This window comes from Erythrolamprus reginae, chromosome 2 (assembly GCF_031021105.1).
Source record: "Erythrolamprus reginae isolate rEryReg1 chromosome 2, rEryReg1.hap1, whole genome shotgun sequence".
Classification (NCBI taxonomy): Eukaryota; Metazoa; Chordata; class Lepidosauria; order Squamata; family Dipsadidae; genus Erythrolamprus; species Erythrolamprus reginae.
This window is the reverse complement of record NC_091951.1, coordinates 45,199,879-45,226,750: the sequence shown is the minus strand read 5'-3', so window position 1 is coordinate 45,226,750 and position 26,872 is coordinate 45,199,879. Positions and strand designations below refer to the sequence as shown.

Here is a 26,872-nt window from a genome sequence, read left to right as displayed (position 1 = left end):
TTATTATGTTGTGAGTCGCCACGAGTCTTCAGAGAAGGGTGGCATACAAATCCAATAAATAAATAAATAAATAAGTGAGTGAATGAATAAACAAACAAATAAACAAACAAACAAACAAACAAATAAATAAATAAATAATCAAGGACGTAAGACCTGTTAAGATAACATCCAAATATATAAATTATTTACTTTTATTCATTAAACGTGAAATTCATGCTTCTATTTTTTATTAGAACTAACATTAAATTAATTATTTATCTAGTTATTTAATCATCATAAATGAATTTAATTTAATTTAAACTATTATCATCATCATCATCTCTACCTACCTTTGCTATCCAATACTCACCTGCAAATGACTGACAATGCAGTAAGGCCGTGGGTGTCGCAGGCCACAGGTCGAAGTGACGGAGAGTCGATCAGCCCTGCCTACCAGCAGATCGCCAGTGGCTGGGTAGCAGCTGCCATGGGAACAGCCATGAGCATGTTCAGGTTCCTGGCACAGCACCCCTCCCAGCACTGTGGTGACAGAAGGTACCAAAAGAATATATTATTAGGATAGGGCCCTAGGAAGCACTGAACCATTGTGGGACCCAAATTACAAGTGGAGAATAAGATTCCATTAGCAGTATTTGGATTTGCTAAAAGCAAAGTCTGAGTTTCAGGTAATATAAAATAGTAGTTTTCCAACTGAAAAATTATTGGAAGAGAAGCTTTTTCTACTGCATAATTATTCAAGAGCAAATGATTGGGTCAGGCAGGGCATTATATGTTTAGCATCCATCAAAAAAGAAATCTAAGATCTGGAGATAAAAGTTAAACAAAAAAATGTTTTTAAGATATGCTAGACTCCCCAAAGAATATATCTGAAATTTTAGACAAACTTATCAAAGAAATGTGCAGGCTTACTGACCCATATGAAATGTGATTGTTTGCTATTATTTTATAATAATCTATGTAAATATGTTGATGGGAAAATCTCTAAATATTAATGATGTTGGTGTGATGTTGTATCTAAACCAGTGGTGGATTCCTACCGGTGCGCTACGGTGCGCTGTTCTGGTAGCGGCCCGCCAATTGCACAATTTGTGTTTGACAGTACTGGTGCCGTCTTCGCCGGTTCATCACAAAGTTCTATCTTTTTAAAAAACATGTACATGTGCAGAAGCAAAATCTTGTGAGGTGACACTTGCATGCGCAGAAGCAAAAAGTCACTGAAGTCGCATGCGCGCAAACATCCCCTCACAAGATTCTTCCAACTTTTTTGCTTCCCGCACATGCGTGGAAGCAAATTGTGTGAGTGTGTGTGTGTGTGTGTGCAGCCATGCGCAAGGGCCCCAATCACCAGGATGTGTGAGCAACGCACCAGTATATGTGGGTAAGAGGAACCCACTGCTGATCTAAACTTAGGAATCAGGAATTGTGGTTGTATTAACCGTGACAGATGGGTAAAATAATTATATTGAGGAATTGGAACAGTGATATTAATCCAGATGTTAAGGGATTATGGTCAGAAATGTGTGGTTTATCTTTTAGTCATTATGTTTGTGCAACACAGAACAGGCAAAGCCCCCTCTGGCTCTACTCCCTTCCTCACCAGCTGATCCTCTGCCTTGACTCCATTGTATGATAAAGTCAATCAATCAGAATAGAACTGGAAGGGACCTTGGAGGTCTTCTAGTCCAACCCCCTGCTCAAGCAGGAGAGCCTATACCATTTGAGACAAGTGGCTGTCCAGTCTCTTCTTTAAAACCTGCAGTGTTGTGAGCATCTACAACTTCCGGAGGCAAGTCAACCCACTGATTAATTGTCCTCATTGTCAGGAAATTTCTCCTTAAATTCCAGGCTGTTTCTCTTCTTGATTAGTTTCCATCCATTGTTTCTTGCCCTGCCCTCTGATGCTTTGGAAAATAGGTTGACCCCCCTCCTCTTTGTGGCAGCCTCTCAAATACCTGGAATACTGTTATCTTGTCGCCCCTGTTCTTTTTTTTTTTCTCTAATCATCAGACCCAAGTGCCTTAAGAGCTTTTCAAATTAATAACCCCCAAAATAATTTATTTATTTATTTGTTTATTTATTAGACTTGTATGCCGCCCCTCTCTGCAGATGTAGGGCAGCTCACAAAAAATTAGTGACATTGTAACAAATCTAATATTAAAAACATTCTAAAACCAACATTGGAACCATACAACACAAGTTGAATAAAATGTAAGATTCCCTACTAACAGAACTAACAGAACCAATATTGAAAATTTCGGAGCAAGAAATATCCTTCATATTGAATTTTACAGTACGTGCTGCAGCTATAATATTCACTGAGAAAGAAATAATTTCGTATTTCCATTAGAAGTGAACACAAAGTATAATAGAGGGGCAATGGTGGGAGACAAATGCGAGGCACGTGAAGTTCTCCTGTGCCCTGCGCGTGCGTTTCATAATCGCGTCTTTCCGAACATGACGCGTAACAGTTCAGAACAGCATCTCTGAATACAGAGGTTAACAGATTAGTTTTAAAATATTGAAAAGGAGGAAAGGTAGGAAGATATTTTTCAAGGAATGTCAGAACCTACAAAAGAAGGACTGTCCCCCCTAAAGGAGGACGATTGGTCACCTTAATTATGGGTGTGGGCACATGCGCATACCCCTTTGGCACCCGAGCAACAAAAGGTTCACTATCACTGCACTCTCTCTATATATATACCGTATATACATTATTTCACATAGTATACTCTTTCATGTTATTCCAGATCCCCAGCAGTTTCCCAAGAGAGCTATGTCCAGCTCTTCAAGGAGCAAAAACAGCAGAATGGCAGCATTCAGAAACTGACCAGATGTGTGACCACAAAATTATGGTCAGATTCAACTTGAAAACCCAGCCTGACTCCCACCGTTGAACACCTAACTTTGGCTCCCATGTCTAAACTGGTAAAACCTAACTATTTTTCCACACCATAAAGCTAGCCCCTGAATGGTGTGGGAATAAGAACGTAAGAAGAGCCCTGCTGAATCAGGCCGAAGCCCATCAAGTCCAGCATTCTGTGTCACACAGTGGCCCACCAATTGTCCATGGGGATCTTGGGCAGAAAGAGAAGGCAAGACCCTCCCTTTCCTTTGACCCCCAACAAGTGGTACTCAAGGGAATCCTGCCTGCCTCAACCAATATAGAGGCGTCACATGGACATCCGTTTCAATAACCACCGATACACTTGGCATCTGTGAATCTGTCTAATCCTGCCTTGAAGCTATCCCGGCTGACAGCTGTCACGACCTCTTCTGGAAGTGAATTCCATGAGGGAATGAGGGATTTTTTTTTCTTTTTAATACTATCCCAGCAGCTAAAAATAAATTAAGCTTAAAGTTGGACAGAAGATGAAGGGAGCATCATAGCAACCAAGTGGAAAATTACTTTACGGGCAGTCTTGAACTTACAATTGACCATTTATTGACTGTTCAAAGTTATAACGGGCACGCAAACGGTTATAATGGTTATGTTATAACCAGGCAGGGGTTGCCTCTCCCAGTGCGCTGCATGGCAGCTCCACGTCTCCTGCGTACTCATCTGGGGCTACCTTTGAAAAGTGTTCAGAAAAAAAGTGTTCGGAAACTTCAGATCGTGCAGAATGCAGCTGCGAGAGCAGTCATGGGCTTACCTAGGTATGCCCATGTTACACCAACACTCCGCAGTCTGCATTGGTTGCCGATCAATTCCCGGTCACAATTCAAAGTGTTGGTTATGACCTGTAAAGCCCTTCATGGCATCGGACCAGAATATCTCCGGGACTGCCTTCTGCCGCACGAAACCCAGCAACCAGTTAGGTCCCAAAGAGTTGGCCTTCTCCGGGTCCTGTCGACTAAACAATGTTGTTGGGCGGGAACCAGGAGAAGAGCCTTCTCTGTGGCGGCCCCGACCCTCTGGAACCAGCTCCCCCCGGAGATCAGAACTGCCCCCGCCCTCCTTGCCTTTCGTCAAGTTCTTAAGACCCATCTCTGCTGTCAGGCATGGCGAAACTGAGACATCTCCCCCGGGCCTATACAGTTTATACATGGTATGTTTGTGTGTATGCTTGCTTTTAATAATGGGGTTTTTAGTGTTTTTTAAATTATTAGATTTGTTCTTACATTGTCTTTGTTATTGTTGTGAGCCGCCCCAAGTCTATGGAGAGGGGCTGCATACAAATCTAATAAATAATAATAATAATAATAAAATAATAATCTGAGTGAGATTTTGCTTTTGCGCGTACACAGGAAGCAAAATCTCGCAAGGGGACATGCGTGCGAGAGAGATTTCAGTGATTATTTTGCTTCTGTGCATGCGCAGAAGGAAAAAATTGCTGAAATCGCACGCATATACGTGCCCTCTCGTGACATTTTGCTTCCTGCACATACACAGAAGTAACATCTCGCTCGGATGCATGTGCGCACGCCAAAGCTGTAGAGATGCACCTGCAGCTCAATTTTTGCTACTGGTACAACGGCGTCGACCATACCGGTAGGAACCCACTACTGGTTATAACCAGTGATGGGCTCCTACGGGTACAGTCAGGGATGCAGTGCCGGTAGTAAAATTTGGAGCTCCACCCCAGAGCACCCAATTTGCACTGAAAGATGTTGAAACAAAATGCATAAGCCATGCCCACAGTGTGGTAGTACAAATTTTGGCAGCCCATCACTGGTTATAACCAAGCATCCTACTGTCCCCCCCGCGCCTGCCTTTAGACACATGACTGAGTTTTGGACACTTAGCAACTGACCTGTGACTACAGTCATTTGCAAAATCCTGCAGTTACGTGACCATGATTTAAAAGGGTTTTGCTCAAAAAATTAATAAAGTTACCGTAATTATTAAAATGTATATATTTATTACTTTCTTTTTTTAAATAACATTTTGAGTGGGGCTCTTGTAAACATTTGTCCAATGCAGTTTTTCAGCTCACATCTGGTTAAGACAGAGTTTCAATTCATAGCTAATGATGGGTTTGGCTAGCGATCATGGCATTCACTTAATGACCCCCAGAAAACAAGGATGTAAAATTGGATCATGCGTGTGACAACCTGCCTTACGAATTTATGACCAGAATTGCCAGGCTCCATTATAGTCATAACACAAGGACTACTTGCAATCAGGGGAAGATTTTGCTGTAGTAGTGGGGGCCCCACTTAAACTAGGCATCTGAAGAAAAGAAAGGATTTACTGTAGAACTCTAACAACACCTCCGAAAGTTAAAGGAGAAGACCAACAAAAAAGGCAGAGCAGACATAGCTACCGGTAAATACTTCATCAAAATTCACTACATTTAATCAGAAAAATGTATGGCTCAATCATCTGCATGTTTACTGAGCAGTGATCTTCTGGGGGCTAAATGGAAATGATTTCCAGGTAACCATGTAAGATATTTTCCCTGAAATCACAATGTTTTATTAGCTGCATAATTCTCATTTTAAAGAGAGTACGCATCTTCAATTCATTCTATTTCTTACTAGGAAAGAAGTATTTTTTTCTGGACTTCTGAAGGAATAGATTATGGAAAGAATACCTGTTTTAGTGTGTTTATTTTTTACAGGTAACCATGTAAGATATTTTCCCTGAAATCACAATGTTTTATTAGCTGCATAATTCTCATTTTAAAGAGAGTACGCATCTTCAATTCATTCTATTTCTTACTAGGAAAGAAGTATTTTTTTCAGGACTTCCGAAGAAATAGATTTTGGAAAGAAGACCTGTTTTATTGTGTTTATTTTTTAAACAGGGTCTTCCTGTAAATACAGCTTATTTTCCATTTGATGGAAAAGTCTTTGACTTTTCTTCTTTTTTGATAGTATACAGGGAGCGTTTGGCAAACACTCCACACAGTCTTATGCATTCCATAGCAAGTTGGCCCCCAGTCAAGTTTTTTTTAACTTAAATACGCCTAAACCCCCCTCCCCCAAATAACATCCATCATCACATACCATCATACCAGAGATGTCTTTCTCAGTCTAATGGAGGAAGGGAGGGAAAGGGAGTCAAATCATTTTGTTCTGCAGCAAAGTTCCCTCCAAATACCCCCCAAAAACATGAATTCTGCATATAAACACATTTTAATGAAGGTTTGGACTTTAACGAAGACAGAACAGGGGTGGTCTTCAGCTTGGCTGTTTATTTTTCCAGATTTAAGAGATGCTTTTCAAATTGTTCTCGTCCCCCTCATTTTATTTTTAGAAAGAAAGCCTGAGATCTTAATACCAGACTCAAATGAATTGAAACTCTGTTTTAAGCAGATGCGAACTGAAAAACTGCCTTAGACCAAAGTTTACAAGAGCCCCACACAAAATGTTCTTTTTTAAAAAAAAAAGAAAAGAAAGTAATATCCAGAGATTGGTGCAGTAGTTAAGGCATCTGAATTTTGGACATTGTGACCATGCGAGTGCTGCAACTCTCTTTAATTGTGAAACCTGGTTATATTTTCGCCATTACTTTCCATGACGCTGAAACTTCAGACGGTCACTAACTGAATTGTTGTAGGTCAAGGGCTACCTGTAATCAATCCAGAGCTGGTTGTAAACCTGGAATGGTTTCAATTTGGTTTGTGATGGAGGGGAGTCGCACTCCCCTTCTTGGGGAATGAAGCTCAAGGCTATTTGATGTTAGAATGAGAAGAAGGTGGAGGGCAGATTCCAACACGCGCTGCAAATTCAAGAACCAGCAGTTGGTTTTTGTTGTCATGGTCCTCCATCTATCTACACCAGGGGTGGGCAATTAATTTTGCCATGGGGCCGCATGAGAAATTGGGATGGTTTTAGAGGGCCAGATTAATATAATTAACTCTGTTATACCCAATACTGTATATTATTGGGTAGAACTGAGTTAATTATATTATAATTATACATTATAATTATATATTATATTATACTATATTTATATAATTATATATTATAATTATATTATAATTATAAATTAATTGCCCACCCCTTCCTTCCTTGTTCCCTCCATTTCTCCTTCCTTCCTTCCTTCCTTCCTTCCTTCCTTCCTTCCTTCCTTCCTTCCTTCCTTCCTTGTTCCCTCCATTTCTCCTTCCTTCCTTCCCTCTCCAGATGGAGAGAAGCTTCTATCTGTCTGGTTTTTTTCTGCCTTTTATTTCTGCTTTTGAGCAGTTCTTTACTTCTCTTTCAAAATATTCATTTCAGGTGCCTCTCTTCAACTGACCTGCATTATCAGTTAAGAAAACATAGTGGAGGCTTTGCCTGAAAGTAGATTTGGGTTGTTTGTTTTTTTGTTGTTTATTAGATTTGTATGACGCCCCTCTCCTTTTCTTCCTCCTCTTCCCCCTTTTTTCACCTGAGAGGTGGGGTGGGGGGTTTGCTTTAAATTTCCTGGAAAGGCCAATGAAACCAATGAACAATTAAAAAATGACCATTTATTGGACTTTTGCAAAAGGGCATGGAAAGAGAATTTCTCCTTCCTTCCTTCCTCCCTCCATTTCTCCTTCCTTCCTTCCTTTCTCCTTCCTTCCTTCCAACCTCCGCGGGCCGGTCACAGACAGCGGGCGGGCCGCATCCAGCCCCCAGGCCGCACTTTGCCCAGGTCTGATCTACACTCTGCCCCAGACAGCTGCTAGTTCGGTGATCCTCATATACAGAAACAAATTGCACACTTGGCCCTAAAAGATCCCAGCAGATCTCTCAGATCAAAGCGTTCTTTCTTCTTCCAGATTCTTCCTCCCAATTCTTCCACCTGTTTCTATGGCTCACGCAAGGGTGGGACTGGAAAAGAGAAATGTCAAAGCCGCCCTCCCCTTCCTTTAGGCCTGAGAGCGGAAGCTGCAGCACTGCCAGAAATAACCCTAAGCCGGGATTGGCTCTGTTGTTCGGCCAGCCTGGCCCTGGGCCAGAGATGTGGGGGCAGAGAGTTGTATTTGTGAAGAATGGCAGAGTTTCAGAGAACGTCTCCTCTCCAGAGGCTGCTGTGGGGAGGTGATGGCACAGCCTGAAGCAGGAATCACAATTGTGTGAGCAGGGGGGGGGGCTGCTGGATGGCCACGGGCATGACTTTCTGTCCACCCCCCCTCAAGCATTTCCTGCAGGATGGCATGCAAAGCACTTGTAGACTATATTTCAACATTCAATACCATCATTCCAGACGCTCTTGTAAGATAAATCAGCTAGCGGCACCTGAACACTAGTGATGGGCGAACCCAACGGCGTTCGGGTTCGGCAGGTTCGGACGAACTTTACACAAAATTCGCCCGAACCTGAACCCAACCCGAACTTGAACCTGAATGGGGAATCCCTCCCATGAAGAGATTCCAGGGGCGGAGCTTTGACGACACCGGCAGGTTGCTAAGGATGCCAAGGTGATCACTTCCTGGATTCCATGGAATCCAGGAAGTGATCACCTTGGCATCCTTAGCAACCTGCCGGTGACATCAAAGCTCCGAATGCCGAACACGACCCCGAACTTTGAAAAAATTTTGGGTTCGTGTTCGGCATACCGAACACCGCAAAATTAGGTACAGACCCGAATTGTGCGGGTTTGGTTCGCCCATCACTACTGAACACACTTGTAAGTGGATCACATGCTTCCGAACAAACAGGAAGCAGCAGGTGAAGCTAAGCAGAATTGCATCAGATACCTGTACAATTAGCATAAGGGGGCCTCCAAGGATGTGTACTCTTACCACTTCTCTCTATATGCCAATGACTGCAACGATCCATCTGTTAAACTACTGAAGTTCACAGATGACACAACAGTGATCAGATACGTACGAGACAAGGATGAAACAAAAATGGTCACCTAACATCAAAAACAGCATCAAAATAGCACAACAAAGAATGTTCTTTCTGCGCCAACTCAGGAAGCTCAAACTGCCCAAGGAGCTGCTGATACAATTTTACAGAGGAATCATTGAGTCTGTCATCTGCACCTCCATCACTGTCTGGTTTGGTTCTGCAACCCAACAGGACCGACACTGACTTCAGAGGACAATCAGAACTGCAGAAAAAACAATTGCCGCCAACCTGCCTTCCATTGAGGACCTGTATACTGCACGAGTCAAAAAGGGGCTCCTCGCATTCCGGACATCATAAATTGTTTCAACCTCTTACCCTCAAAATGTTGCACACCAAGACAACTAGACAGAAGAACAGTTTCCCTCCGAATGTCATCACTCTGCTAAACAAATAATTCTCTCACCACTATCAAACTATTCACTAAAGCTGCAATATTATTACTATTAGTCTTCTCATCGTTCCTATCACCCATCTCCTCCCACAAATGTCTGTTTGGCTGTATCTTTGTTGCTTGTATCCTTACAATTTATATTGACTGGTTGCTAATATGATTTGATTGCTTATTTGTACCCTGTGACTATCATTAAGTGTTGTACGTTATGATTCTTGAATGTATATTTTCTTTTATGCATACTGAGAGCATGTGCACCAAGACAAATTCCTTGTGTGTCCAATCACATTTGGCCAATAAAGAATTCTATTCTAGAAACATAGAAACATAGAAGACTGATGGCAGAAAAAGATCTCATGGTCCATCTAGTCTGCCCTTATACTATTTCCTGTATTTTATCTTAGGATGGATATATGTTTATCCCAGGCATGTTTAAATTCAGTTACTGTGGATTTACTGTTGGAAGTTTGTTCCAAGGATCTACTACTCTTTCAATAAAATAATGTTTTCTCATGTTGCTTTTGATCTTTCCCCCAACTAACTTCAGATTGTGTCCCCTTGTTCTTGTGTTCACTTTCCTATTAAAAACTCTAAAAAAAAATATCTGTTCTGTTCTGTTCTATTCTATTCTATTCTTCCAATCCACCTGCTTCTCCTAAATCCAGTCTCCCACACCCCAAGCAGGGTCGTCTCAGCTGCCAGGGTGGTGCAGCAAGTGCTTCCAGGCAGCTGGCCAACTCCCTGAGCCTCAAATCCTCTGGAGCCAAAACTTCAAAGGGAATTGGGAACAAAGGCTCCAGCTGGTGGAAATGGGTGTGCAACTTCCCCACAACCAAGGCTGGTTAGAAATCAGGAATGCACAGACCACACACTCCATGGACTCCAAAGGCATTACCGGGGTTGGGGGGGGGGGAGATATGAAGATGTGGAGGTTAACTAGGTCGACAGATTGAAAATAGGCAATCGATAAACCCACCTGAGTCTTTTAATGGATTACAACTCTCAGTTATAATCCATCCTGGGCCTAGAAAGTTTAGAACTAAGATGCCTTAAATAAGATCTAAGTATTGCCCACAAGATCATATGCTGCAACGTCCTGCCTGTCAGCGACTACTTCAGCTTCAACCACAACAACACAAGAGCACACAACAGATTTAAACTTAATATTAACCACTCCAGACTTGACTGTAAAAAATATGACTTCAGTAACTGAGTTGTCGAAGCGTGGAACTCATTACCAGACACCATAGTGTCATCCCCAAACCCCCAACAATTTACCCTTAGATTATCTACGGCTGACCTATCCAGATTCCTAAGAGGTCAGTAAGGGGCGAGTACAAGTGCACTAGAGTGCCTTCCGTCCCCTGTCCTATTGCTCTGCTGTATCTCCTATACCTTTCTTCTATTCCTATATCTCTTCTTCTATTCTTTCATTGATATGTTCTATTACTATATCTTCTTTTCTATTATTTCTTAGATATATTTTACTATGAGTATCTCCTCTATAACCTTCATCATGTATTTTACTATGTGTATATAGATATATACCCACTAAAACCCTCATTGTGTATTGGACTAACTAACTAACTAACTAACTAACTAACTAACTAAAAATAAAAATAAAAATAAAATAAAATAAATAAGGATTGATGAGTCGAAATCTACTTGAGAAAGGCACCACTCATATTTGCAAGCATAAAACTCTGTTTCCACTGGTAAGGATGTACCACAAATGAGTCTCCCCTCCCCATGATTAATACTGTACTAGAATTAAATCAGGGAGATTTAGGAGTAAATATCTACATCATGCCACGTGCCATTTATAGGTAAGGGGAGGCTTTCCTCACTGCTCCTATGACAGACGCACCGTGATATTCGTGATATTTATCTTCACAGAGGATATGATGCAAGCTCTTTGGCTCTCAGGAAGGCATCTCTGCCTAATCCTATGTCTATTTTCCCTTAACCCATTACCATAGACATAGAAGTAAGTTCAATGTATATGACTTGTTTATAATAATTTGGCAAAAATAGTTATGTAATAGGTTGTGAGCAAAATAAGAGATGTAACACAGTTCTGTAACACAGGTTGCCGATCAGTTTCCGGTCACAATTCAAAGTGTTGGTTATGACCGATAAAGCCCTTCATGGCATCAGACCAGAATATCTCCAGGACCGCCTTCTGCTGCACGAATTCCAGCGACCAATTAGGTCCCACAGAGTTGGCCTTCTCCGGGTCCCCTCGACTAAACGATGTCGTTTGGCGGGACCCAGGGGAAGAGCCTTCTCTGTGGCAGCCCCGACCCTCTGGAACCAACTCCCCCCCCCCAGAGATCAGAATTGCCCCCACCCCTCTCGCCTTTCGTAAACTTCTTAAAACCCACCTCTGCCGTCAGGCATGGGGGAATTGAGATATTCCCTTCCCCCTAGGCCTATACAATTTATGCATGGTATGTTTGTGTGTATGTTCGATTTTTTAAATAAGGGTCTTTTAATTACTGTATTTTAAATATTGGATTTGTTATATGTTGTTTCATTATTGTTGTTAGCCGCCCCGAGTCTACGGAGAGGGGCAGCATACAAATCTAATAAGTAAGTAAGTAAGTAAGTAAGTAAGTAAGTAAGTAAGTAAGTAAGTAAATAAATAAATAAATAAATAAATAAATAAACAAACACAGATTTGCTACACAAATATCCAATGTTTTTAAATGTCTTTTGTTTTGTGTGTTACGTACATACGTGTATAAATAAAACTTTTTGTAAAAAAAAGAAAGGAACGCATCTCTAGTCCAGCACTTATTCAATATTTCCCCTTCACTCCTTGAAAATTTATCTTGCACAAACAGTCATAGGACTGAGCTGTTGGTTATCGGAGCGGGGTGGGGTGAGGGGTGGGAATACATATCACAGCATTTGGAAAAAGTCACTTGTTGATTTTCTGCCCTCTGCGCAATTTAAAAGTGGCCATCCCCAACATTACCTCCCAACCTTCACTTAGAAACATTTAAATATGTTAAAGGGTTAAATAAGGTCCAGGAGGGAAGTGTTTTTAATAGGAAAGTGAACACAAGAACAAGGGGACACAATCTGAAGTTAGTTAGGAGAAAGATCAAAAGCAACATGAGAAAATATTATTTTACTGAAAGAGTAGTAGATCCTTGGAACAAACTTCCAGCAGATGTGGTTGGTAAATCCACAGTCACTGAATTTAAACATGCCTGGGATAAACATAAATCCATCCTAAGATAAAATACAGAAAATAGTATAAGGGCAGACTAGATGAACCATGAGGTCTTTTTCTGCCATCAGTCTTCTATGTTTCTATGTTTCTAAAATAATGTTTCTCAACCTGTGGTCTGCATAACTCCTTGGGTGGGGGCACAATGTTTTATTTATTTTTTATTTGTTTGTTTTGTCCAATACAGTACACAATAATACACAATGAAGGTTATAGAGGATATATACGAGTAGAATGTATCAAAGAAAGAATAGAAGAGAAAATATAGGGGTAAAATATAACTAGAGAGAATAGCAGAAAAGATATAAGAGATATAGGAGAGACTATAGGACAGGGGACGGTAGGCATTCTGGTGTACTTATGTTGTCACAGAGAGTCAGTAAAAGCTTGAAGAAATGTTAGGATTTAAATTTTGAGATCATTCTTGCGGGCTCCGTGGTGAAGAAAAGGCTGAGAACTTAGAAGGCTGCAGGCAATCCTTGACTTACAAATTTATTTGTGGACCTAGTTTGAAGTTACAAACAGCACTGAAAAAAGTGAGCCGAGAGTCCACTTTTCCAACCAAGGGGTCATGTGACTTTCTGACAAGCCAAGTCAACGGTGATGTTAAGTTAATAACAGTTGTCACTTCACAACTATGTTACTAACTTCACAGCTCAAAGTGATTCAACTGAAAAAATGTGGCAAGGAGTCAGAAGGGCACTGCTCTGTTCACAAATTTCTCCCTTAGCAACAGAAATTTGGGGCTCAATTACAATTAGGCAAGGGGGTTGGACTAGATGACCTGCAAGGTCCCTTCCAACTCTGTTAATCTGTCAGTATTACCGAAAAAGAGCCTCGGTGGCACAATGGTTAGAGTGCAGTACTGCAAGCTACTTCTGCTGATCACCGGCTGCCAGCAGTTTGGCAGATCGAATCTCAGTAGGCTCAAGGTTGACTCATCCTTCCATCCTTCCATGGTTGGTTAAATGAGGACCCACAATATGCTTACTCTCTGTAAACTGCTTATAAGGGGCTGTAAAGCACTGTGAAGCGGTATAAAAATCTAAATGCTATTGCTAGCTTAGTATTGCGGCTAGTGATTGTAAGTTGAGGACTACCTATAGTTGGGACTCCCTCATCTTCATTTATCCCCCCAAAATAGAGGGACCATTCTCCTACTGGCATCTCACCCCCCTAGTCGTCCCCCCCTGATCTCCTACACTAATTCGGAGTGGACTGCTATACTGAAACCCCCAAACCTAGACTGAAAACCCTTTGGTGTGCCTTCCAGTGGGCAGGTGTTGTCTCTCCAAGATCCCTCGGCCCTACTTAAGAGACACCATGGCACAGTGGTTAGAGTGCAGTACTGCAAGCTATTTCTGCTGATCACCGGCTGCTAGCAGTTTGGCAGATCGAATCTCACCAGGCTCAAGGTTGACTCAGCCTCCCATCCTTCCGAGGTGGGTAAAATGAGGAGCAAGATTGTTTGGGGGGCAATATATGCTGACTCTGTAAACCGCTTAGAGAGGGCTGTAAAGCAATGTGAAGCGGTATACAGTGTTCCCTCGCTTTTCGCAGGGTATGCGTTCCGAGACCGCCCGCAAAAGTTGAATTTCCGCAAAGTAGAGATGCGGAAGTAAATACACCATTTTTGGCTATGAACAGTATCACAAGCCTTCCCTTAACACTTTAAACCCCTAAATTGCAATTTCCCATTCCCTTAACAACCATTCAGATTATTACTCACCATGTTTATTTATTAAAGTTTATTAAAAAAAATATTTATTAAAGGCAGATGAAAGTTTGGCGATGACATATGACGTCATCGGGTGGGAAAAACCGTGGTATAGGGAAAAACCCCGCAAAGTATTTTTTAATTAATATTTTTGAAAAACCGTGGTATAGACTTTCCGCGAAGTTCGAACCCGCGAAAATCGAGGGAACACTGTATAAGTCTAAGTGCTATTGCTATTTAACACCCCCCACCAACACCTCAGGAAAGAAAAACAAAAACCTGAAACCACAACAGACAATCATTGCACCCCGTGGTCTCCTCTCCTTCCTCTTTCCTTCCCAGCTAGTCCGGAGGGCGCACCCCCCTTCTCCTCTCTTCCAGTGTAACAACTCTTCCTGCCAATTAGGCATCTCCAGCAGGGTTTGACAGGCCAAATCAGTGACAAATTTCCAACATCAGAACACCTCCAAATTTCCCATCGGAACACCAAATACAAGCTGAACAAACAAGACCTTACAGACAACCCTCACTCCGTAAAAGAGCTTGGAATACTCATATCAAGTGACCTAAGTGCCAAAGCCCACTGCAACCACATCGCCAAAAAGGCTTCTAGAGTTGTTAACTTAATCCTACGTAGCTTCTGCTGTAATCTCACACTACTAACCAGAGCATACAAAACTTTTGCCAGACCCATCCTAGAATACAGCTCATCTGTCTGGAACCCACACCGCATTTTGGACATAAACACTGTAGAAAATGCTAGGTTGACTTAGCCTTCCATCCTTCCGAGATGGGTAAAATAAGGACCCGGATTGTGGGGGCAATAGGCTGGCTCTGTTAAAAAGTGCTATGGTTAACATGTTGTAAGCTGCCCTGAGTCTACGGAGAAGGGCGGCTTGCATGCATAACAAACAAACAAACAAGCAAACCTCCAGAGATACTTTACTAGAACAGCCCTCCACTCCTCCACTCGCAACAGAATACCTTATGCAACTAACCTTATCCTAGGTTTAGAAAACTTAGAACTACGTCGCCTTAAACATGACCTAACCATAGCCCAATAAAATCATCTGCTACAATGTCTTTCCTGTCAACGACTACTTCAGCTTCAACCACAACAACACACGAGCACACAACAGATGCAAACTTAAAGCAAACTGCTCCAAACTCGACTGCAGGAAATACGACTTTAGTAACCGAGTAGTTGATGCATGGAACTCACTACCAAACTCTGTAGTATCATCACCTAACCCTCAAAACTTTACCCTCAGGCTATCCACTGTTGACCTCTTCCAATTCCTAAGAGGTAATTAAGGGGCGTGCATAAGTGCACCAGAGTGCCCTTCCGTCCCCTGTCCTAATGTTTCTCTTTTACTAGTATCATTGTACAGTATACAGGTATAAATATTGTATAAATATCGTTATATAGAAACATAGAAGATTGACGGCAGAAAAAGACCTCCTGGTCCATCTAGTCTGCCCTTATACTATTTCCTGTATTTTATCCTAGGATGGATATATGTTTATCCCAGGCATGTTTAAATTCAGCTACTGTGGATTTACCAACCTCGTCTGCTGGAAGTTTGTTCCAAGCATCTACTACTCTTTCAGTCAAATAATATTTTCTCGCCTTGCTTCTGATCTTTCCCCCTAACTAACCTCATATTGTGCCCCCTCTTTGTATACCACCGATACGTACTTGACAAAACAGATAAGTAAAATAAAATAAAATAAAATAAAACTCAGTGAGGGACCCGAGATGGAGGCGAGGGAAAAGACGCCTCACCTGCCAGGAGGAAAGCCCACAATCGGATATCCGACGCCGTCGTCCTGGAGGGAGCCATGGCGAGGAGAGCCGAGCCACAGGGCGACACAGCTCAAGGATGCTGTGAGGAAAAGGGAACCCCTCTGAGGCGGAGACGGGGCAGGGCAAAGGCGGCCCAGCCTTTCGCTTCCCCCCGGGCGGCGCTTCTGACTCGGGACTGCCAGCTGGCCCGGGTCGCCCTTCTTCCTTCCTTCCTTTCTTTCTCCCTCAGTCCCCCTCAGCAGCCGCTGCCGCCCCTCCCCGAGCGCTCAGCTGAGGGGAAATAATATAGCAGCTCGTTTTTTCACACCGGCCTCACAAACATTGAACTCCGTCGGGGGAAAAAAGTTTCCCTCACAGGGCCAAAGGAAAAGCGCGGGCCGGATTCTGCCGGGATCCGAAAGCTCAAAAATATATTTTTTTAACCCTGCTGTTCTGTTTAGAAAAAATCCCTAATCTTATGTTCCCGGGTCTATTTGACCCGGACTGCAAATTGATCATTTTAGGTACTTATATTTGGTCTTTTTGAAAGCTTTTTTCACCTGGAAACAAGTTCGAACATTTCTGCACACAATGGAATGAAAATTGAACTGAAAAAATTAATCCTTATTGGTTTATTTTGCACATAAATGTGCCTCCCCCCCCCGTTTTTGTGAAATGTTTTTCAATTTATGGATAGTTTTGCTTGCAAAATGCATTCTATTTTACTGAAGTTGGTATGGGATTGGTAGCTTGAATATTTCTGCACACAATGATATGAAAATTGAAATGAAAAAAGTAAATCTTATTGGTTTATTTTTCTGATATAATGCATGCCCCCCCTGTTTCTGTGAAATAGTCTTCACTTTATGGATAGTTTTGTTATCAAAATGCATTCTATTTTACTAAAGTTGGTGTGGGATTTGTAGCTTGAACATTTCTGAACATAATGATATGAAAATTGAACTGGAAAAATTGATGCATATTGGTTTATTTTGCACATAAAGTTATTTCAATTTATATTAAAAATATGCTGTTAATTTCAAACTTACATACTTTTTTGTAGTAAAATGGATTTCTTTCATAAAATTAGTTCTCTGGCTACAATGTGGTTGATTTTCAAAAGGATATTCCAAATATTTCTAGCCAAATATGTATAACAAGTGACAATAATGGCACACAGCAAGGCCGAGGGGGGGTGGCCCTTTTGTGGCAAAAATAAACCAATAAGAACCATTTTTTTCAGTTCATTTATATTTTTCTTATGTTCAGGATTGTTCAATTTAGTATATCAAACCTTTTGGGGGGAAATTCCTTAGGGATTTGTAGCCTTAAAAAATATAAATTGACACGAAATTCAGAAAGGATGGGGGGAGGGGCTTTTTGATCAAAATAGAAATATAAGTCTCAATTTTTCCAGTTCAATTTTCATATCATTATGTTCATAAATGTTCAAACTAGTTTTCCAGTTGAAAAAGTTTTCTAAAAGACCAAATTCAAGTACCTAAAAAAAATCATTTTGGTCCAGGTCTATATCACCCGAACAGACTAAACGTGACTTTTTTTTTGCCCAGAAATTTTTTTCCCCCCCCACAAATATTTTTTTGATGATCAGCATTGTTAAATTGAGTAAATGAATGCCTAATATTTTAAAGAATATTTCGGATTTGGAGCATAAAAAAATAAAAAGTGAAAATGATTGCAAGCAGCCAAGGGGGGGGGAGGCCTTATTTCTGATGTTAAAAAACCAGTAAGAATCATTTTTTTCAGTTCCTTTATATTTTTCTTATATTCAGAAATGTTCAAGCTACCAATCCCACACCAACTTCAGTAAAATAGAATGCATTTTGCAAGCAAAACTATCCATAACTTGAAAAACATTTCACAAAAACGGAGGGGGGGGAGGCACATTTATGTGCAAAATAAACCAATAAGGATTAATTTTTTCAGTTCAATTTTCATTCCATTGTGTACAGAAATGTTCAGACTACTTTCCAAGTGAAAAAAGCTTTCAAAAAGACCAAACATAAGCACTGCAAATGAAGAGTTTTCGGTCCGGGTCAGGGTGACCCGGGAACAGAAGATTTGTAACTTTTTTTGCCCAGCAAAAACTAAGCCCCCCACCCCCCAAAAAAATTTCTCATAGAGAGAACCCCTGAAATGATGAACAGTCATGAAATTTCAAGTTTCAGATATGCAGGGAAAATTTTTTACAGGGACTCAAACTTGGCTTCGGGTCACATACGACCCGAACAGAACAGCAGGCAAACTTGATCTAGCGCCGTCTTTTAAGTTTGGAAAAATCCCCGCCCGCGACCCCCGGGGGTTTTGCTTTATTTGCTGGCCGCGCGCCAGGGGAGCGGCTCAGTCACTGGCGTCTGAAAATATTGACTTCAAGTTCGGGGTCAGGCGATTATTTTTGAAAAAGACAAGACTCTTGGCCCAAGAGGGCTTTGCCGATTTAGAATCTCTTTTGTTTTAATCTCCCCCTCTGCAGGTTTTCAAACAGAAGGCAGCCCGGGTACACAATTGTCCTGAGGAAGCGGGCTTGGATTCTAACGTGCCCCTTTATTATTCGCGTCTCCAAACCGTTCGGATTTCTTCCCGTGTAAGTTTCAGATATTTCTGGCGACGTTTCGACGAGGTCCCAGTCATCATCTTCAGACACCAGCGTGAAGATGACGAGTGGGACTTCGTCTAAACGTCGCCAGAAATCTCTGAAACCTACATGGGAAGAAACCCGAATATGCCAAGACCTTCATACCAGTACCCGTGAAAAGTTAACAATTTTGGACCTCACCTACAAAAAGATATTGATAAAATTGAATGGGTCCAAAGACGGGCTACAAGAATGGTGGAAGGTCTTAAGCATAAAACGTATCAGGAAAGACTTAATGAACTCAATCTGTATAGTCTGGAGGACAGAAGGAAAAGGGGGGACATGATCGAAACATTTAAATATGTTAAAGGGTTAAATAAGGTCCAGGAGGGAAGTGTTTTTAATAGGAAAGTGAACACAAGAACAAGGGGGCACAATCTGAGGTTAGTTGGGGGAAAGATCAGAAGCAACATGAGAAAATATTATTTTACTGAAAGAGCAGTAGATGCTTGGAACAAACTTCCAGCAGATGTGGTTGGTAAATCCACAGTAATTGAATTTAAACGTGCCTGGGATAAACATATATCCATCCTAGGATAAAATACAGGAAATCGTATAAAGGCAGACTAGATGGACCAGGATGCCCATGTTACACCAACACTCCTCTGTCTGCATTGGTTGCCGATCAGTCTTCGGTCACAATTCAAAGTGTTGGTTATGACCTATAAAGCCCTTCATGGCATCGGACCAGAATATCTCCGGGACTGCTTTCTGCCGCACGAATCCCAGTGACCAGTTAGGTCCCACAGAGTTGGCCTTCTCAGGGTCCCGTCGACTAAACAATGTCATCTGGTGGGACCCAGGGGAAGAGCCTTCTCTGTGGCAGCCCCGACCCTCTGGAACCAGCCTCCACCCTCCTTGCCTTTCGTAAACTCCTTAAAACCCACCTCTGCCATCAGGCATGGGGGAATTGAGACATCTCCCCCAGGCCTATATAGTTTATTCATGGCATGTTTGTGTGTATTTCTTGCTTTTTAAATAAGGGGTTTTTAGATATTTTTAAATATTAGATTTGTTGTACATTGTTTTTATTATTACTGTGAGCCGCCCCGAGTCTATGGAGAGGGGCGGCATACAAATCTAATTAATAATAATAATAATAATAATAATAATAATAATAATAATAATAATAATAATAATAATAATAATATATCCATCCTAAGATGAAATACAGAAAATAGTATAAGGGCAGACTAGATGGACCATGAGGTCTTTTTCTGCCATCAATATTCTATGTTTCTATGTTTCTAAGAGACGTCATCAAATGGGGCAAAACTCACTTAACACATGTCTCACTTAACATAATTTTTGGTCTCAATTGTGGTCGTAAGTCGAGGACTAGCTGTATTGGCATATCGTGAAGATGCAGGTTTTGAAAAGTTGGGACTGTGGTCTTTGTTTCTTGGTAAAATGTTGTTTTGTTAAGAAAATACAGAAAAAGAGCAGGTTCAAGAATAACATTGTGAGCCAAAACTTCTCTGGTTTCTTGGCTTGTGGCAGTCATTGTATAAACAGAAAAGGGTTTCTTCTCTAAACATTAAAAGATAAATTTGTGGCAGTTCAAAACCTAACACATTTATTCTGTTGTGGGCTTTCATGGTTTACATTACTTTTAAAAGCTCATTCAGAATAAATAAACCCGTATTTAAAGTACTGTGGGGTTTGGGTTATTTTTGCAACAGATGAATAGCCACTTTTAAAAAGTCACACTACATTGACTAGTTGAATAGAAGGGCTGTATGATCCAGTGAAGGGCTACCAAAATTTTTACTACCACACTGTGGGCATGGCTTATGCAGGATGACCTGCATTGTTTTTCCCACTCAAAATAGAATACCCTACGAGACTAGACTTTCAATCCTGGGCCTAGAAAGCCTAGAACTAAGACGCCTTAAACAAGATCTCAATATTGCCCACAAGATCATATGTTGCAACGTCCTGCCTGTCGGCGACTACTTCAGCTTCAACCACAACAACACAAGAGCACACAACAGATTTAAACTTAATATTAACTGCTCCAAACTTAAAGTCCAAAATATGACTTCAGTAACCGAGTTGTCGAAGCGTGGAACTCATTACCGGACTCCATAGTGTCATTCCCAAACCCCCAACACTTTACCCTTAGATTATCCACGGCTGACCTATCCAGATTCCTAAGAGGTCAGTAAAAGGCGAGTACAAGTGCACTAGAGTGCCTTCCGTTCCTTGTCCTATTGCTCTCCTATATCTCCTATTCCTTTCTTCTATTCCTATATCTCCTCTTCTATTCTTTCATTGATATGTTCTATTCCTATACCTTCTTTTCTATTCTTTCATAGATATATTTTACTATGAGTATCTCCTCTATAAACTTCATCATGTATTTTACTATGTGTGTGTGTGTGTGTGTGTGTATGTATGTATGTATCAAATGTTTTTAGCTATATATATACCCACTAAAACTCTCATTGTGCATTGGACAAAATAAATAAATAAAAAATAAAAATCTTCCAGTGCAAATTGGGTGCTCTGGGGTGGAGCTCCATTTTCGCTACCCCATTGCATCCCCCCCCCCCCCCCCAAATCTAGTCACTAGCCCACCTCTGGCTGTATCCATCTTTTGATTCTGTAATATAATATCCCAATGGGATTTCCATGTTTTTATTGCCTTTCTGAAGGCCAACAGGGTTGGGGTCAGCTCTATCCCTGAGGAGATCTGGAGTGATTTGCAAGACAGCAGAAAATGGCACACCTCTTGGGTCCTATCAAATGGGATTGTTTCAGGAAAGGACCTAAAGCACAGCCATTCAATTGTGATATCTTTGGGAAAAGAAGGTGCTGCAAAACATCCATCCCAGTGCTATAGAGAGCTTTATGGATGATAACAAGACCTTGAATTTCACCTGGAGGACAATGGGAAGAGCCAATGTAGCTTGCAAAGAAGGGGTGTTACATAAGCCCACGGAGGTGCATCCATCACATATTTTAACTCTAACCACTGCACCACCCAGTGATGGGCTCCTACACGTACGGTCAGGTACGCAGAACAGGTAGAAAATTTTTGGCCAGGTACACAGAGGTGGTGGAAAAATTTTGGCCAGATTTGCAGAACCGGTAGAAAAATTTTGAATATTTCCCTCTTCCCCTTCTGGGCTCTGGGTATGTTTTTCCTGTCGCAGTAAATGAAGTTGAATGTGTATTATTTTAGAAGATCCCCATGGACAATTGGTGGGCCACTGTGTGACACACAGGATGCTGGACTCGATGGGCTTTGGCCTGATTCAGCAGGGCTCTTCTTATAGTAATCCAGCCAGGAGGTGACCAAGGTGTGACAGTGAGGAGGGCCTCCCAATCCAGGGGTGGGTTTCACTTACCTTCGCCACCAGTTCGCATCGTGACATTTCGCTCGCATCCCCTCGTGTAATTTCACTTCCACGCATGCTTAGTAGCAGCAGGATTCAGTTTAGTGACTGTTTGAAGTTACACCAGCACTGAAAAAAGTGACTTAAAACTTAATTTCCACTTACAAACCTTGTAACACGCCCCTTCACAGTCATGTAATCAGAATTTGGGCACTGGGCAACCAGCATGTACTTGGGTCACCTGATTTGCCACTCGTAACTTTTTCAGTCAGCTTCTGACATGGAAAGGGAATGAGGGAAAGCAGATTTGCTTAGCGACAGCATAATTCATGTAACTGCTGCCATGAGTCTCTTTAACAGCAGCAAAATGGCTCATGAAATTTGAGCTACTTGCCTAAATTTATTGAATACTTAATACTATTTATTGTCCTTCCTTCTCTAGTTCTTTAGTATGATCCTTAATCACTTTTAAGATACAAAATATTTAAACAATATGTTTATACCTATAAACGCTATAATCATTTTAATCATTATCTAGAACTGAATTTTTATAGCAATTAAAGTAAATTGAGCTACTTGCTTAATCTGTTATCATACTGAACTTTGTGGGTTCAGTACAAAACCTTAACATGTTACTGTGCTCCTCAACAAATGATGCTGTCTATCATTTGTCCTTTTTGTGGTTATTCAAATAATGTGACTTAATCAACTGAAAAAGAGTCCAAGCACCTATTTGAAAACTTATCTTAGTAGGTAAGCCACTCCCACCTGGTCATATGACTGTCAAGCCACTTCCACCTGGTCACATGGCTGGCAAGCCACTCCTACCCAGTCACATGACCCCCAAGCCACACCCACACAATAAGCCATGCCCACAACGTGGGAGAAAAATTTTTTGCAGCCTTTCACTGGGCATGACTTATTTAACAACTGCCATGCTTAGCAATGGAAATCCTGATGCAGTTGTTGTGGACTATCCTTTAGTTAGGCACAGTTTTTTATTTTTCTTAGTTGTAGCCCCCATGTCAATTCAATTCAATTCAATTTATTAGACTTGTATGCCGCCCCTCTCCGAGGACCCGGAGCGGCTCACGATATGCAATACAAACAGAATATATACAAATCTAATAGTTAAAAACAGTCAACTAAAAACAGTCAACTAAAATCCCATAATATAAAAATCAGTCAGTCTACTCAATCACACCCATACATAACATTTGATGGTCAGAGAAGAAGGGGGCATGATCTAGCTGACCCAAGCCTGGCGACATATATGGGTCTTAAATGTCTTGTGGAAGGCAAGGAGAGTGGGGGCAGTACGAATCTCTGGAGGGAGCTGATTCCAGAGGGCCGGAGCCACCACAGAGAAGGCTCTTCCCCTAGGTCCCACCAGACGACATTGTCTGGTTGACGGGACCTGGAGAAGGCCAACTCTGTGGGACCTCACCAGACGCTGGGATTTGTGTGGCAGAAGGTGGTGCCGTAAGTAATCTGGTCCGATGCCATGTATCTTTGATGGAGTATAAAACCAGTAAGACAGCCACATTAAAAGAAGTGCCATAACCCAGAGAGCATGGGAAATCAGCTGCAATCCCAGTTGCAATTTATGGACCAAGAGAGTGAGGTATACATGCTTGGAAGAAAGCCATGTTCTGTCTGGAATGGGGTTATTTAGCAACATGATGCGACTCCACTTAGTAGGACCCACAGATTCATCCAACCCTATTGGATAAATAATCCTGTAATTTTGCTTTCAATAGAAGCAAATAGATATTGCTGGGAAGTTTATTAAGCAGACATGAACATAAACATCTCAGTGTAATGCCTGTAATGATTAATGCTGCCCCAGTACATGGAATATTAATATTAATATTATCAGGAAAGACTTAATGAACTCAATCTGTATAGTCTGGAAGACAGAAGGAAAAGGGGGGACATGATCGAAACATTTAAATATGTTAAAGGGTTAAATAAGGTCCAGGAGGGAAGTGTTTTTAACAGGAAAGTGAACACAAGAACAAGGGGACACAATCTGAAGTTAGTTGGGGGAAAGATCAAAGGCAACATGAGAAAGTATTATTTTACTGAAAGAGTAGTAGATCCTTGGAACAAACTTCCAGCAGACGTGGTAGATAAATCCACAGTAACCAAATTTAAACATGCCTGGGATAAACATATATCCATTGTAAGATAAAATACAGGAAATAGTAAAAGGGCAGACTAGATGGACCATGGGGTCTTTTTCTGCCGTCAGTCTTCTATGTTTCTATGTTTCTATTAGCCGTGGTCCACACCATATAGCAATTCAATTTATATAACTCAGAACTGTAGCACTTACCCGTCTTATATGGCTGTTCTCAACCCATATGAATGTTCATAACATATTGCTGGAGGTCTCTGTTCTATCCCAGTATTTTGTTTCCATAGTGAGGATATAAAAAATGCCTTCCTCAGAGTACTGTTATTATGGCAGACAACTAAAAGCCTCACTGAAGCCTCTTAAATGTCAATTTATGGAGTTTTATGGCACTTTAAAATGGTTTTAAACATAATTGCAGAGTGGTGAGTGCAGACTTAACAAGGGAAGGGGACACATCCTTATATGAACAGCAAACAATTTTTTGACACGTACAGGAATGTATCTTTGCTTTTTGTTAAAAAAACAAAAAAACTAGTTTGTGTAAGATTGTATAAGATGCCCCATATAGACTAAGAAAAAATGATTTTCCTTCTTAATGGTACCGTAGTAAGAAGATAGATAGTGTTGTGGTTAGCTCTGGCCCAGCTCCTGCCCCAAGGACTGTGGATGTGGGGGAGACATCCACATGCTGCAGGCCTGTTTTGCCCCCGGTGGAATCTGATGATGAAGGCTCCTCTGACCAAGAAGACATGAGTGACAGGGAGGAGGACAATGTGGCAGACAACTCAGAAGGAGATCAATTATCTAGCTCCTCCTTGGATTCAGAACAAGAGTTAGTGCATGCGGAGAGTGATGCATAGGCAACAACAACTGAGAGATTATTATCAACTAAAATGAGGCCACCTGTGGTTGGGTGGGGCTGTGGTCATTAGTGAGGCTGCTATAAAGAGCAGCCTGTGGGTTTGGCCATTGTGGAGGATTATCTGATCATTGTGTTTTGTGACTGCTTTCCTGACTTTGACTTTTTGTGTGCTTATTTTTCCCTGCTTTGAACCTAAACCAGAGCAAAGTGTGTTTCACTTTGTGAAAGAAGGACTTTGAATTGCCTCACAGCTGCAAGCTAAGTATCACAGTACTGATAAGGGACTTGTACAAATTACCAGTTTGTTTGGAGACGAGTGCTCTTTGCTATAACAAAAGAGGGCTTAGTTTAAGTGAATTTTCATTATAAAGAACATTGTTTTGAATTTTCAAATGTGTGTGTCTGAAATTTGTACCTGTGAATGTTTGGGAGGATTCTATCAGAGAGCCCGACAGAACAGATAGATAGATAGATAGATAGATAGATAGATAGATAGATAGATAGATAGATAGATAGATAGATAGATTTATTTTATTTTTATTTTTATTTTTATTATTTTATTATTATTATTATTATTATTATTATTATTTTTTATATACTGCCCAAATTCCATGGGACTATTTTGTGGTCATATCTATCCTGAAATGCAACAATCCACAGTATTTTTCAGATCCTTCTTATCTCTGGTTCTTGGAGAGTTTGGCCAAGGAACAGTCAGGATATATTCTTAAAAAAATTAAATTGGAAGAATCCTTTGGAAGGATAAGCAGGAACAAAGAAATAACCACATGGAGAAGATATTTAATTTAAGGGCTGGAAAATCTGCATTCTAGAACTGCGGTAGTTAGGTATACCATTGTCCAATGATATCTCACTCACAGGCTAGTATGAGTTGAGAATAAAATCATGGTTTCCAGGTCATAAAAGGACATGTTTGTGTCATGCATGGCTGCAAATTTGGGGAAAATATTTTTCTTTTCCATCAAGTCCACACATTATACTCTGATTCTCTACACAGCATGCCTGTAAGTTCCAAAGGCTGTAACTCTGAATCGGAAATGACTAGGAATTAAAATCATTTTTCTGCAGGAAAAATAATACTCGGGAAGTGGGAGGGACAGCCTAATTTCCCTGTTTTCTAAGTTGACCTCCTTGGATGTTCTCAGGAATGTAGCTCTCCCTTTCCGAATTTCACCTCCACACTCTGCAAATGAAGAACACAGTGCAGGGAGCCGGCCTGCTCCAGTTGTTATAGATAAAGCACAACAAAAGCCATTCACAACTCTGTTGTTATGTTACATAGAAAAGAAGACTGACGGCAGAAAAAGACCTCATGGTCCATCTAGTCTGCCCTTATACTATTTTCTGTATTTTATCTTAGGATGGATATATGTTTATCCCAGGCATGTTTAAATTCAGTTACTGTGGATTTACCAACCACGTCTGCTGGAAGTTTGTTCCAAGCATCTACTACTCTTTCAGTAGAATAATATTTTCTCATGTTACTTCTAATCTTTTCCCCAACTAACCTCAAATTGTGCCCCCTTGTTCTTGTGTTCACTTTTCTATTAAAAACACTTCCCTCCTGAACCTTATTTAACCCTTTAACATATTTAATTGTTTCGATCATGTCCCCCCTTTTCCTTCTGTCCTCCAGACTATACAGATTGAGTTCATTAAGTCTTTCCTGATACGTTTTATGCTTAAGACCTTCCACCATTCTTGTAGCCTGTCTTTGGACCCGTTCAATTTTGTCAATATCTTTTTGTAGGTGAGGTTGTTCCTGGCATTTTTAAAAAGAGAAGGGATTGTCACAGGGGTGGGTTCTGGCTTACCTCACTGCTAGTTTGCATCCGGACCAGTGAAGGGTTGCCCGTTGCTGGCAATTCTGGTGTGTTCCCAGTGACCGGCGCATACATGCATGCACCCAGCATGCGCAAGCACATTGGCACGAGATTCAGCTTCTGCACATGCA

At 41.1% G+C, this 26,872-nt stretch overlaps 1 protein-coding gene across 3 annotated transcripts in view; it reads right to left on the bottom strand.

The window, feature by feature from the left end:
• LAMB2 (laminin subunit beta 2) overlaps nucleotides 1-16,146 on the bottom strand; it is a 116,722-nt gene extending 100,576 nt beyond the window's left edge. For 2 of the 3 annotated variants that reach the window (XR_011557922.1, XM_070738060.1), the window contains exons 1-2: nucleotides 15,899-16,051; nucleotides 350-519 (exon numbers count right to left, since the gene is read on the bottom strand). Coding sequence is in view for 2 of the 3 variants with exons in the window: in XM_070738060.1 (XP_070594161.1) it covers nucleotides 350-519; nucleotides 15,899-15,956 (228 nt within the window). In the remaining variant the exon portion in view is untranslated. Of the gene's footprint in view, nucleotides 1-349; nucleotides 520-15,898 lie in introns of all 3 variants that reach the window. The other variant, XM_070738059.1, reaches the window with a different exon arrangement.
• Nucleotides 16,147-26,872: the final 10,726 nt, after the last annotated feature.